The following is a 13,237-nucleotide window of genomic DNA, read 5'->3' on the forward strand; positions in this document are numbered from 1 at the left end:
ATATTTGCAGTGAAGTGGCGCGTACGTGACGTCACAACACACTGAACTCGTGGGATAAGCGCAGCTTTGTGCACCGCACTTATCTACCAAAATATTATAACCAACGGACTTATGCTTTATGCGGGTTTTGTCTGTTTAGAACAAAAACACCACTACGTTTTTCCAAAGTTCTTTTTATGAAACATTTGCCGAATGTGCTCCGAGAACATGTTTATTTATTTTCTTTTCGAGACTGCATGTGACTGCTTTTTAGAGTGTACATATTGTGTTTTTTTCCGCCCGTTTCAGGCTATTTATGACATGCTCGGAGCATGCTCTAGTAACCGGCCGGCGGACTCTGCTGAGGAGCGCGCTAAGAACATCTTCGCTAAGATGGATGAGAATAACGACGGCCAACTGACGCAGGACGAGTTCCTCAAGGGCTGTCTGCAGGATGAGGAACTGTCGAAAATGCTGGCGCCTTAAACAGGCAAACAGCTTCTTTTAACCCTGCGATCGTTCTCACATACCCACCCTCATTATATGCCTCACGATAACCCGACGGCGTCGTCTTGTCCACACGGCAGCATTATACAAACAATCGAATTATCTCTATCGATATAGTTTCAGTCAATCATTCGATCATTAACTTACATTCTCACTGTAAATATATTTTCCAAATTAATACTCACCCGCGCTATCAAATAGTTTCTATTCTGTACAAATTTTTTGTATCAAAGTAACATTTATTACCGAACATTTTTAACATTTGGAGAAATTTTAATCGTTGCGGTGTAAGTGGAGGTAGTTAAACCGGGTCAGGTTGTATCATCGAGTCGGATCTAACACGGTACGCGGTTCGGTTGTGGTGTTGCCGTCGTGTTGACACGGCGCGACTACGTAGCATGTGTCGGTCACTCACATTGTGTGCGCATCTGCCGCTGCACCATCAGCCGAGCTCGATATGAATCGCAAACCGAGCCACAATGTCGTTCTGTCCGCCGAGTAAACGCTAACAATCTATCGATTGCATCCGCATGTCGGTGTGTGCGCTTCGTTCCACCCAAATCTCGGCTAAAAACAGCCACGGACGAACAATGTATCCTAACAGCGATTACTCGCCTCGGCTTGAGGTATTTTAAGCCGACGCCCGACGTGCGCTTCACAATCTGCTTTACCACGACACATGTGAATTTTGTCGATTGTAAAAAAAAAGTATTGTAAAATTAAGCTATTATTGATGTAACGAAATTGACGTCAATGAATCCTCGATTTAAAAATTGTCCATTCCTATTGATAATTGTATGAATGATAATTTAATGTATGTGGAATATGTCGCTGTCGGATTGTCCACTTCGCTAATAGTATAAGATTGTGTCCGAACCATTCACTTCGTAGACGCTCTATGACTATTCCTATGTGACTCTCGGTCTATCTGGTTCAACGCTATATTCGATCCGATGTCGGATTACTATGATATAATACTGCACAGTATAAATCTTACATTCTAATATTAAGGCAAAATTAGTGTAGCTATGTATGAACAGAATCGGTCAGATTGTAGGCACAGCCGGACCCGGTCGCCGGCACTCGACACCACGCACGCGCTGCAATCTGATCTCTTCTGACGGGTTAAGTTCAGTTTACGTAAGTTAACATAACCGTAATATTCTACATGAGTAAACTTTATATTACTATCGTTTCTAGTATCGGTGTTGTTTATTATTGGTGTTATTCGTAAATTCGTCAGGGATCTCCACATCGCCCGGCCCGCCCGGGCACTCACGCTTTTTAATCCCAATATTGTTTAAACGCTTTCGTATACTCTCTATTCGTGATACTATCTGTTACTTCGCGTCGTAATAAATTACTTACCTACTATTTATACTATTTATTGGAGTATTTGTATGTATCTCCCGATGATTTTCCACTACTGTGCCTTCTAGTTCCCCTTTGTAAATAGTTTACCGATTCAGCATTATTTATTTCATCTACCAGCTAAGTTTATTGGTTGTCAACTTTGCCAAAGGCCGTATTCCCTACCTATAACTTAACCAAATTGTAGTGTGCCCTAGTCCCAATTTCGTATTATAGTTAATTTAAGCATATTTATTAAATTTCGCAGTCTGCACAATAGGCACTGGCCGCACATAGTCGAAAGGGTCGCGATATTATTAATTAATTCATGTTAATGTTAAGCTATGTTCTATTAGTTTTCAGTGCACAAATATAATGTAAACATACGTACAAATAAAAGATGGCAGAGCGGAATTAACGCACAAATAAATAGTCACGAAAAACGTATAAAACTGTTGGCTCGAGTCAGAAATATGTCATCATACACTGTTCTCCATCGTTAGACTAACAGTTATATCCCATCAAATCAGATGACATCTTAAAGACGGTATTTTGCTTCACTCAGGGTGACAAAATTATACAACAACTAAATTCATTAACACCAACAACAATTAATCATTCGATAACACGTCGTCACCACATAAATGGCCTCCGCGTATAACAACTCCTGTGAAGCTACTGCAATAACAAATATCTAATTGCAATTGATAATACCGTCTTATTTTTGCAAAAAAAGAAAACATTTCTGAATAACGCAAAAAGTGTTAGTATGCCTACTGCACCCACACATCTGTAACGATGAACAGTGCGAGGCCAATAATGTTTCCATAATCAATTCATTACATTGAATAATTTCCATAGTCAAATGCACTGATAGCTAAACATCCTGTACAACAATTTATTGTTCAAACATTCCATACGTTACGCACTACACCATAGTCATTTAAGTGTTTATTTAATTTTTAGACAACTATTATTTCATAATATGTAATTATCTTTATTTCATATGCATAATTCTTATGTTTTACATGAATTTGTTGTGTATAAAAGTAATTTAATTTATAATTCATTTACTGTATAAAATGTATTTATATTTGTTTAGTTAGTATCCGTCCGACGATAATTACCGGATATAACATTGCGATAGGAATTCATTCTCCTGTTGCCATGACAACCACATTAGTAGAACAGTGTACACGATCATAAATCGACTGAATTTTATATTAACATAGAAGAGGGAACAAAATTTTCACATCTTGGACCTGAACGTAGCTTCGCAGACAGGGTGTTGTGTGACATATCAGAAAAAGGATTTTCGATTGGAAATATTAAAAGTAAAGTAAATAACATTTAATTTAAAAACATAACCATTTCTTAGAAATTTCGCCCTAGGCGACAAATATAATATTGTCTCACTAACAAGCAGAGTTACAATGCCAGTGTACATATCTCAAACATAACGAAAGTTTAATTAAACTTCATAAAATTTTGTCAATTAAATTGTCATAATGTTTATAATTTTTTATTGTGAAAGTTTTTGAGGACGCGACCCAGGCCTACGAGTCAGTTGCTACTGATCTTAAAGTTACGGTTAGTTAGGCATTGCCACTCGGCAGTCTTCGTACTCTCCTCTCGCCCGACCTTCCATCCAACTCTACTCGACTCGTTCACTTCACTTCAAGTCAACGCTTTTTGTATGCACTTTGACCGCACCACTTCTAGTAACTTTTATCATAGATTAAAATCTCAATTATAGAGTCGTAATATCAATGTGGATTACATTCGCTTGAACGTTCAGTTGTTATCGTGCCATGTATTTATGTTCATTGTATTTAAAATCTAGGGCGGAAATTGGCAACAAAAGGTGATGTAAACATCTTAGTGAGGGCGCCACTGGCTGCTTACTGTTAGGTTTAAATTCTTAGTGAGACGTTCGTTCTCTGAGCATTATCGCCCATTTTTATACTTAAACATTGGTTAGGACATAAGTCAATACTTTGGTCTCATGAAATCTCAAACTGTAATGAAGGGACTACTCTGTTCATCGGGCGTGGCATTTTACATTATTAACCTATAAATTAACTCGTGATTTTATAGTAAGCTGAAATTACAATGAATGAATGTTAATTAGGAATCATTTAGCCTATTATTATTCGTTTTATATAATAATTAATAAGGTAATTAAAATGTTGTAAACATTAATATTCCTGAGTGTACTTATGTTTCATGACACGTCTAGATTGCTGAACAACGCAACCTTTTTACAAAAAAAAAAAATGCATTTCTCATTTGGTATTTTGGTCAAAAGTATTTTAAAATTGTTTAAATTTACTAACAGAGTAGTTACCTTTTATTTAATTTTATTATTTGTAAACGTACCGTTAGCAGTAAGTTCCGATCACAATTAATTTATGATTTATTATTTATATATATTACAAGTTGATTGTAACACATAGTATATAATTTAAGATATTATTGTAACTAGTTGCGATAGACGCACAAATTTTGATTTTATTAATTTCTAAAATGCAGGTTGTTAGATTCAATATAATTGAATTAAGTTTGTATAACATCAGTGAAATGAATATGTTTTAGGGTTCAGTTGTATATTGTCTTGACAAAACTGTACCTAAGCGGTGTCGACACGCGTACTTTACGTGAAGTACATACTTTGTTACCCAAAGTATTCGACAGAGGTCGCTGGAAACATCGATAACTTCACATTCGATCAATAGCAAGTACAATAGACACTCATTGTGTGGACCCCGCTTTACTTCATCAAGTCTGAGTAAAGTATTTGCAGTCCAATCACGTGGTTATTTTAATTACTATGTAAAATCGCTTCAGAACAAATTATTAGAATCATTCAGCACTTGTAATAGATGAAAGTATCCACAATATGTCCCATTAATATATGTTGTATTTCTAAGAATACATAATATTTTTAATGAATTCACATTAAGCATTCAGTACCTATTAAAACTGATAAAAGAAATAGTTCATAATTATTTGTCTCATTATTATAGTGTGCACGACATCGTAGTTTTAAATAATAAAATTAATATTATATTTAATAGATAATAATCAAAATCATGTAGTCAGTATGTTCTATCTCTTTACGCTAGGTGGGTATACGATCGAATTATTCTTCAATAAAATTACAAAAACGAACTTAGTTCTCAATCACCCCCAATTTTGATTTATTTTTTGTTTTTATTTTTTGGAGGTTTGCAAAGTTAGCAAAATACGCATCTATTATGAAAAAGCTTATTTGACGTCCGGAAAGAATGCAAGACTGCTTTTATATTTTGATCTTAATTCCCACCATAATAAGGTTTGAAATATAAAGACTATGTCAGTCTGGTTTTGGACGTCAAAAACATTTTTTTTCATAATAGGTCGCTAAAAGACGGAGGCTGAACAACTAAAACCCTGAATTTTTTCACACCATCCATATAATATGCATTTTGCAGTAATTAGCAGGAAAAGATTGCTACTCATAAATTGAAAAAAAAAAAACACCATAAAATGCCTAATCACACTAACATCCCAGTACAGAATTACACTGTAAAATACTAGAGAGAGATGGACCTATACGGAAGAGCACTCACCATTTTTCACAAAGGAATTCGAGTTATAACTAAAATGGTCTATACAGTTAATGACAGGTCTAAATTATCGATTGCTCAGGCTAATGATTTCTCACTAATACCATACAAAATTGCAAGTCATCCCTACAAGGCCTATATGAAGGCATTTCACACAAACTATACTACATTTCTGAGAAGTACCCCCGAAATAATTGCCTACATTTAATCGAAGATATTGATTGCATTTCTCCTAGAAATGACGTGGGCGGAGTAACTTTGGTACCGCCCACGACCAATCAGAAAATTCCATTTTATATATAAAAAAGGATTTATTCACACAAATATTATGTAGTGCTGAAAATATTACGTTTAATCACTGGTAATCCATATAAAGCAAAAATGTTGCAAAAGGCTCAAACGCAGTGAATTAATACGCCTCCAATATTCCCATTACGTGGAAATGGAAATGTATTTTATAATCTAGGATTTATTTGGTATATAATATACCTCCCACAACCCCCTTTTACACACCCTGTATATCCATCTCTCTCATAACAACCCACCTATGTGTACATATTAATTACATAATAAGCGATGCATGTGTGTGTACCATATACACACACATAGATACATAAGCCTTTAATATCAGTGGTATTTAATTCCAATATTGGTACTTCTGGGAAATATTCGAAACGTAGAATTTAATTTTCAATTTTACTCACAGAATAGTCGAAGCTTCCCAATAATGCTAGCTACATGATTTTGAGTAATAAATAAAATATGTCGTGCACATTATTGCCATTTTTTTTTTCTTTTTTTATTTATTTGCTTTTTATTTTTGAACTTTTGCTCCGAATAAAGAGCGTTTTTCGAAGACTGCGACAAGGTCAGATTTTTCTCTATAACTTTGTAGAATTTATTTGCAAACGTTATTAATTTTATTCATTATAAGTTCGGCCATTCAGAGAATGCGTTCCTGACACGTCGCGATTGAACTGACGACGTAACTTTGCAATGGCGTTGCAGTTACGATAAAAATATTTTTGCTGGTTGTTTACCGTTTTAACAATTGAGGAGCATTAAAACAACATTATTATATCAATAATCAATGAATGTTATAATTTTGTGCCAAACTGAGTGTCAAATAACTTGGTAAACAATATTTTTCTAAATCTATACTGCGCTATTACAAGGTTATGTCAGCGGTTTATATTTTGTAGTGCTGTGCTAAAAATAACAGGCAAGTATCGTAATCTGTTCTTATACAGTTATAATATAAAATAATACGTTTTGATTTTCTTTTTAAGAATTGGAAAATAATGGACTATAAGACTTAATTATAACGTTTATGAAATATAAAAATAAAACTATGACCAAACCGCATTTTTATACTTAGATTAAAAATGGTAACCCCAAATGGCGTTATGGGCCGCCATTTTGTGACGCTAAAACAGTCGTCCGTTGTCGTTTCGTGCGCATAGACCACGTTTTTCAAGTGTTTTCGATCTGTTTTTATTTGATTACCCGGCTTTTGTTAGACCGAGATATCAGGATTGATTCTGTTATTGATAATAATATAATTATACATGTAGGCGAAGATGATGATGAAGACACCACCTCCTCAAGCAAATCGGAGTCTGATTAATATTCTGTTCGCACATTCAATTCAATGTACTTGTAACAAAGAATAAATAAAACAATTTTATTATATGAATATTACCTTTTTTTGGTTTCCACTTAAATAACTAAAATATAAAACAAATGATTCCGCCAATTTAAAACGAAAATAATCTTAAAATAATGCGGCGGTTCATTTTGAAGGAACGGTAACGAACTCAGTGTTATGTTGTGCCCATCACTAGTCGTGACTAACTGATAGGTGTCAGGAACGCATTCTCTGAACGGCCGAAGTATAGAATAATTAAAACCCAATCAATAGGCACAAGTACAACTTTTTTTTGTTTAAGTAATTAAGTGTTAACTTACAGTCATTAAAAGTTCGTAATAACGTTTGTAAATAAGCTTAATTAGTTGTAGATTTTCAAATTTGAATTATTTCATTTCAGTTGTAAGAAAACTGCTTCAACTTACTAATATGATAATTTCTAGTTACATAATATCTTAAAATGAACTCTTTGCCGATTAGGTTAAAAATAGAAGTCGGAGTATATATTTTTTTTATAGTTAAGCAGTTTTTTTGCAACACGATACAACAGTGACATTGTTTTCAATTTTCAGCATTTACTACATAATGATTATGTTTTAGGGCACAAGATTTGATTAACTAAAAGCAAGCAGGTTGTGTAATATTTTAACGTCCTTTCCGAAATATAAGCAGACAACAAAAATGGGCAAACAAAATAGTAAATTAAAGCCAGAAGTCCTGGAGGACTTGAAGCAGAATACTGAGTTTTCAGGTATTTTATACATTACTTAACTAAAAATATAATCTTCTTGCTCCCTCAGGAAAAAAAACTGTCTACGGTATACTTACGAGTTTGACACTTCTCTATGAGACCAACTTTTTGAAACCGTGAACTAGTGGGTCGTTTCATAAAAGCCTGCAAAGGCCTTCTTGGAATAACATTTGACTTTGATTTAAAAATCGGTGGATTCTCCTTCTTTTAACTATTCAGAAATCAGGACTTGGAGTTTGAAATTACCCAACCACTTTCAGCAAGTACCTTGAATGACGCTCATTCCTTCTCTGTATGAGAAGAGGCCTGTGCTCTGCAGTGGGACAGCAATAAGGATGATCAAGATTAATACATCTTTAGCATAAAATGGTAAATGAAGTTGATGACTTACATTTTTCTATTATAATGTTCCAGACGCGGAGATACAAGAATGGTACAAAGGTTTTCTAAAGGATTGCCCCAGTGGACATTTGTCTGTAGAAGAATTTAAGAAAATATATGGGAACTTTTTCCCGTATGGCGACGCTAGTAAGGTACGTAAAATCCTTTCACTTAAAAAAAAAATACACAACTGATGTAGCAGCTCCTTGATTGAAAATTATACTTCTGTAATTGATTTGCACTTTTTTTACAATTTCACGAATAATTAAGTCTAATGGCCAGTTTCATCGGTTACTGATCTGACAAGAACTCATCTAAAGGTAAACTATAACTTTTGGTTTCACAAGGCTCGGATAGCAATATCTGGCAGAAAATTTTCAGCACTCTTAACATAACGAACATTAACTCGGAAAACTAACTGTCATTTTATCGGTAATCAGTGAAACCGGGCTTTACATTTTTTCATCAACATCTGTTACTTCTTTTTTCAAATCCTTTTCTATAACAACCAGCATCACAAAACCAACCTTTCTTCCTCAGTTTGCGGAACACGTGTTCCGGACTTTCGACGCGAACGGCGACGGCACGATAGACTTTCGGGAATTCTTGTGCGCGCTGAGCGTGACGTCACGCGGCAAGCTCGAGCAGAAGCTCAAGTGGGCCTTCTCGATGTACGACCTGGACGGCAACGGGTACATCTCGAGGCAGGAGATGCTCGAAATTGTCACAGTAAGTAGAACTTTCTAGAATTTTCAAGAATACTAGCTTCTGTTAGCCGTTTCACCCGCATCCCTTGGGAAACTGCACGAACCCGAATAAAAAGCCTAGCCTTCCTCGATAAATGGGCTGTCTAACACTGAAAGAATTTTTCAAATCGGACCAGTATTTCCTGAGATTTGCGCGTTCAAACAAACAAACAAACTTCAGCTTTATAATATTACTGTAGATTCCAGGTGACAGCCTTTTTTTAGTCACATTTTGTTTAGTTGATGAGCGACTGAAATCATTTTCGGAAGCCAAGATAAACTGTAGGTTCCAGCTGTCCTTTGATCATCCTTGGCAAAAGTTTGACAACCAGTCTTACCAAGAGGCGTTGGGTTGCTCAGGTAACTAGGTTGTGGTTGTTCGACAGGCAGTCGCTCTATGTAAAAACACTGGTTCTCAGCTGCGCCCGGTTGGACTGGAAGCCGACTTGAACATAGTTGGAAAAAGTTAAGGCAGATGAGATGATCCCTCGCAGTTTCTCGCTGTGGGCGCAGCGGGAACTGTCTATTTCTGAGCCTTTACTGGCGCTTCTCATAACTAGATTACCCGTACATCTTCTAAAGAATTTAATAAATGCAATAAACTACATAATATTGTAGCTATATCACCACAATTCCCAGTCTGTGCTACAAGGATGTATTAATTACAACCCGCCTCCAAAGACCAGTGGGCGTGTCTCTCCCTTTGACAATTTGCTTTCCCATTTAATATCCTCCATCACAGCTTAATTAAACATTTTTTATAATCAAACGAGCTAATATTATTTCCTGGAAATATAAACTATCTCAAAGCTAATAGAGTTATTCAACTATGTACGCAAACATTGCAGGGTAAATAAGGTTTAATATATTGCTAGCTAGTTCATAACTGTAAACAGCTCATAATAAGGTAAATAAAATTAGTACCTATTACCAAGAATTTCATAAAGGCAGAAACTGTATTTAAATAAGAAATTGTGGACAGTTTAATTACATACACGTGTTGTGTTGGACATAGCAAGGCTTTATTTATGCTGTACTTAGAATACGAATTATAATGCAGCTTTAACTTTTAATTTTAACGCAAAGAATAAAACTACTAGTACACTAGTTCCTACTAATCGATCGGTGCTCTTCTGGTTTCAAGAACTAATTCTTCTAAGTGCTCTTGAATGTTAACTTTTTCCAATACTTTACTTTTAGTCTACTTCTTATTGTTCAATGAATTACTTATTGTTACTAAAGTTTTATACTGTGATTTTATTTATTTGTTTCTACAACTACTAATTGTTCTATTTTGCCCAATTTCAGGCCATATACAAAATGGTGGGGTCTGTAATGAAGATGCCTGAGGACGAGTCGACGCCCGAGAAGCGGACCGACAAAATATTTCGACAAATGGACAGAAACAAAGACGGAAAACTCTCTCTAGAAGAGTTCATAGAGGGCGCCAAGAGCGACCCGTCTATCGTACGACTGTTGCAATGCGACCCCCAGTCTCAGTGAACGTTAGTACTCAAGTACCACTCAGTTTAGCCACACTTATATAAAACTGTTGTATAATATCACCCTTATTACAATGCTTGTAAGAGCTAGTGCGCAAAGTAACGCGTCGTAACACATTCGATCAGTTTGTTGTCCTGTTGCTTGGCTGTTTGTTACATTTCCCACAATTATTACTCACTATAATGTAATAAGGTTATAAGGGTTTGTAAAAGTTTAAATAGTTTATGCTCTGTGCTTCTTGTTCACAAATACTTGCAATGTATGGTTACGTTAGTTCTATGCTATAGAGGCGAGATGGGAAGGTATGAGTAACGCAGTTCCGACTGCTCGACTACACCAAGAAATGGTTGTGACGAGATTCTACAGATAGAATGGTTACACAAATCTAATGTTCATATTTACAGTAAGCGAACAGTAGAAACGTAGTACAAACATTAGTATAAAATAGTTGAAATAAATTATATTATTTATACAGCATCAGTTAAAGAGGAATAGATGCTATTTACAAGATACGAAATAACGGAAACGCAGCAATAATTCCAAAGATAGAGTATTTACGGTTAGATAGGTCTATGGAGAAAACATGAATATTTTGATAATAATATGAAGTTAGACTAACGGAATCTTGTCTTCTATATATCTGTAAGTTCTTTAACGAAACGAAAACACCAAAAGACAAATACATTTATAAAAGACAGACAGACAAAGTAATTCGTTGACCTAGATGGAATTCGACTTGTGTAAAAACTTCCCGAGTAACAACCAAACAGCAGGACAAAATGTGCGACTGTAATGTGTATAGTGTTCAAAGATTTTTCCCATTAATACTAGTTAGGTTAAATACACATTCTGTGCCCACAAACGTTTTGCGGCTTGTCGAATAAGCGGGCTCGCGAGTGCTCGCTAGTGCTCGTGCTTAAAGACATTAATGTTATGCCGACACATTCTCATCTATTTACAATATATCTGCAGTCGTCAAATCGCATATTTATGCCCCTTGAACAATTGTGCATCTCTTAACTTCGTATCCCAGTTTCATTGATTGCACAATTCTACATACAATCGATATACATAAGCATATATCGATGTGTTAATATTGCATGCGCATAACTCACTTGCCCGCTTATATCGCGTCTAAATTTTTATCCAATTAGGTATCTCCCTATATTATCGAAATAATAATTGATTATATCTACAAATATTGAATGTTCCAGCAATCAATACATTGGTGTAATATGAGATTTTCGGAATTTCTAGATCTTAATGATTCAATTTAAATTTTAATGCAATCATTTACCGTATATTTAAAATTATAAGTGTGTCTTGCTATACATCTGATAAACGATATTCTAAAGTCTTATTTGACAGTTAAATTAACCGTAACTGGTGGAAATATGCTGTAGATTACTCATATATATTTGTTTAAATTAATTTAACGATGTTAATGCCTTGCCTTGAGACATGTGAGTGTAGCTGCGTGTGACCTGCCTAAATAATAATATATTTAATATTGTTACTTATGTCATTCCTATCAGACTATTAACGAACATGACAATTAGACGATTCTAGTGTATTTGCTTCGTGCAGATATTATGAGATTATTCGATGGGTCTCTGGCAGATCACACGTGGCTACATAGCATTAGGGCACTAGGCAGTACATACGGCTGTCTTCTCACTGCTAGAAACATCACCTCGATTGAACGACTCGACGGATTCATCTGTAACGTCGGCTGACGATATGAGAACATATACTGAGTTCACAACAACAACGCAATAACGACACAAATCACATTAGTTATATATGTTGATCTAAGTGTGTGTTCTCATGTTCGCACCGTATGCCTAAATATTACATGAAACATAGGCAAGTTCTAGCAATGAAAAGACATCGTCTTATAGCACAATTTAGGAAGACATGTACGCAACAAACGACACATACAAATACGATAATATACAGTTAATATTAATTTATATTATAATGAATATTCATGCTGATTTATTCGCGTAGCTGATATTATTAAGGTTTAGTTTTAATGAATGATGAAAAATTTATGAATTCATTATAATTGTCCCGAGTCAGCCTAAGTATTATTATTCAATTATTACGTTGCAAAATGATTTGTAAGGGTTTTTTAATATGATTAGTATGATATGAAATGTAACAATTGACAGTAGTTAGATCGAGTGTTTCACACTGGACTGGATTCGACCTTCAACCGGCTTTAGGGCGGCCGAAGAGGGACCACCACGTTACATTGGTCGGAGTCACACGCTACCACAACATATTTACATTATAATATAGTATTTGTGTATTCTATACAAAAGGTCTATGAAGGTATTGTGGCAAGACTGCTATTAATTGTTATGATATATAATAGATATATTGAGTAGAAGCCCCTAGTTACCCGTGGTCTTTCTGCGAAGCCCTGAACCCATCCTGAGGTCGCGAGACGACGGCCGCTGCGAACCCGCCTTTATGTTAAATGTTGTATAAATGTCGTAGTTTACGTGATTTTTAGTATAGACTTTTCTAAAGCAATAAAACAGACTGAACTTATTAATGAATATTTAGTCCGCGCAACTTTAGTCATTCGTTTCACGCTTAAAGCAAACCATTGTGATAACATGTGACGCTCTCGTTCAGTTCGACGCGTGTGTTACTGAATATGATTGTGTAACCCCGTCTTCCAGACAGACTTCTCGCTACTTAGTCGTGTGTGAACTCGCAGCGGCCGGCACCGTCAGGCCTCTGCCTCGAATTT

General features: G+C 35.4%; 2 protein-coding genes across 5 annotated transcripts in view; both read left to right on the forward strand.

Moving 5' to 3' along the window:
* The window catches only part of LOC124645346 (neuronal calcium sensor 2), a 93,958-nt gene extending 89,127 nt beyond the window's left edge, over positions 1–4,831 (forward strand). For both annotated transcript variants that reach the window (XM_047185156.1, XM_047185155.1), the window contains exon 5: positions 289–4,831. In XM_047185156.1, the coding sequence (XP_047041112.1) occupies positions 289–465 (177 nt within the window). In that variant the 3' untranslated portion in view covers positions 466–4,831. The remainder of the gene's footprint in view (positions 1–288) is intronic.
* Positions 1–13,004, forward strand: part of LOC124645345 (neurocalcin homolog) — a 102,351-nt gene extending 89,347 nt beyond the window's left edge. For 2 of the 3 annotated variants that reach the window (XM_047185153.1, XM_047185152.1), the window contains exons 2-5: positions 7,693–7,843; positions 8,258–8,376; positions 8,765–8,953; positions 10,279–13,004. In XM_047185153.1, the coding sequence (XP_047041109.1) occupies positions 7,774–7,843; positions 8,258–8,376; positions 8,765–8,953; positions 10,279–10,473 (573 nt within the window). In that variant the 5' untranslated portion in view covers positions 7,693–7,773 and the 3' untranslated portion in view covers positions 10,474–13,004. Of the gene's footprint in view, positions 1–6,287; positions 6,313–7,692; positions 7,844–8,257; positions 8,377–8,764; positions 8,954–10,278 lie in introns of all 3 variants that reach the window. The other variant, XM_047185154.1, reaches the window with a different exon arrangement.
* The last annotated feature ends 233 nt before the right edge of the window (positions 13,005–13,237 follow it).

The sequence above is a fragment of the Helicoverpa zea genome, chromosome 31, assembly GCF_022581195.2.
Source record: "Helicoverpa zea isolate HzStark_Cry1AcR chromosome 31, ilHelZeax1.1, whole genome shotgun sequence".
Lineage (NCBI taxonomy): Eukaryota > Metazoa > Arthropoda > Insecta > Lepidoptera > Noctuidae > Helicoverpa > Helicoverpa zea.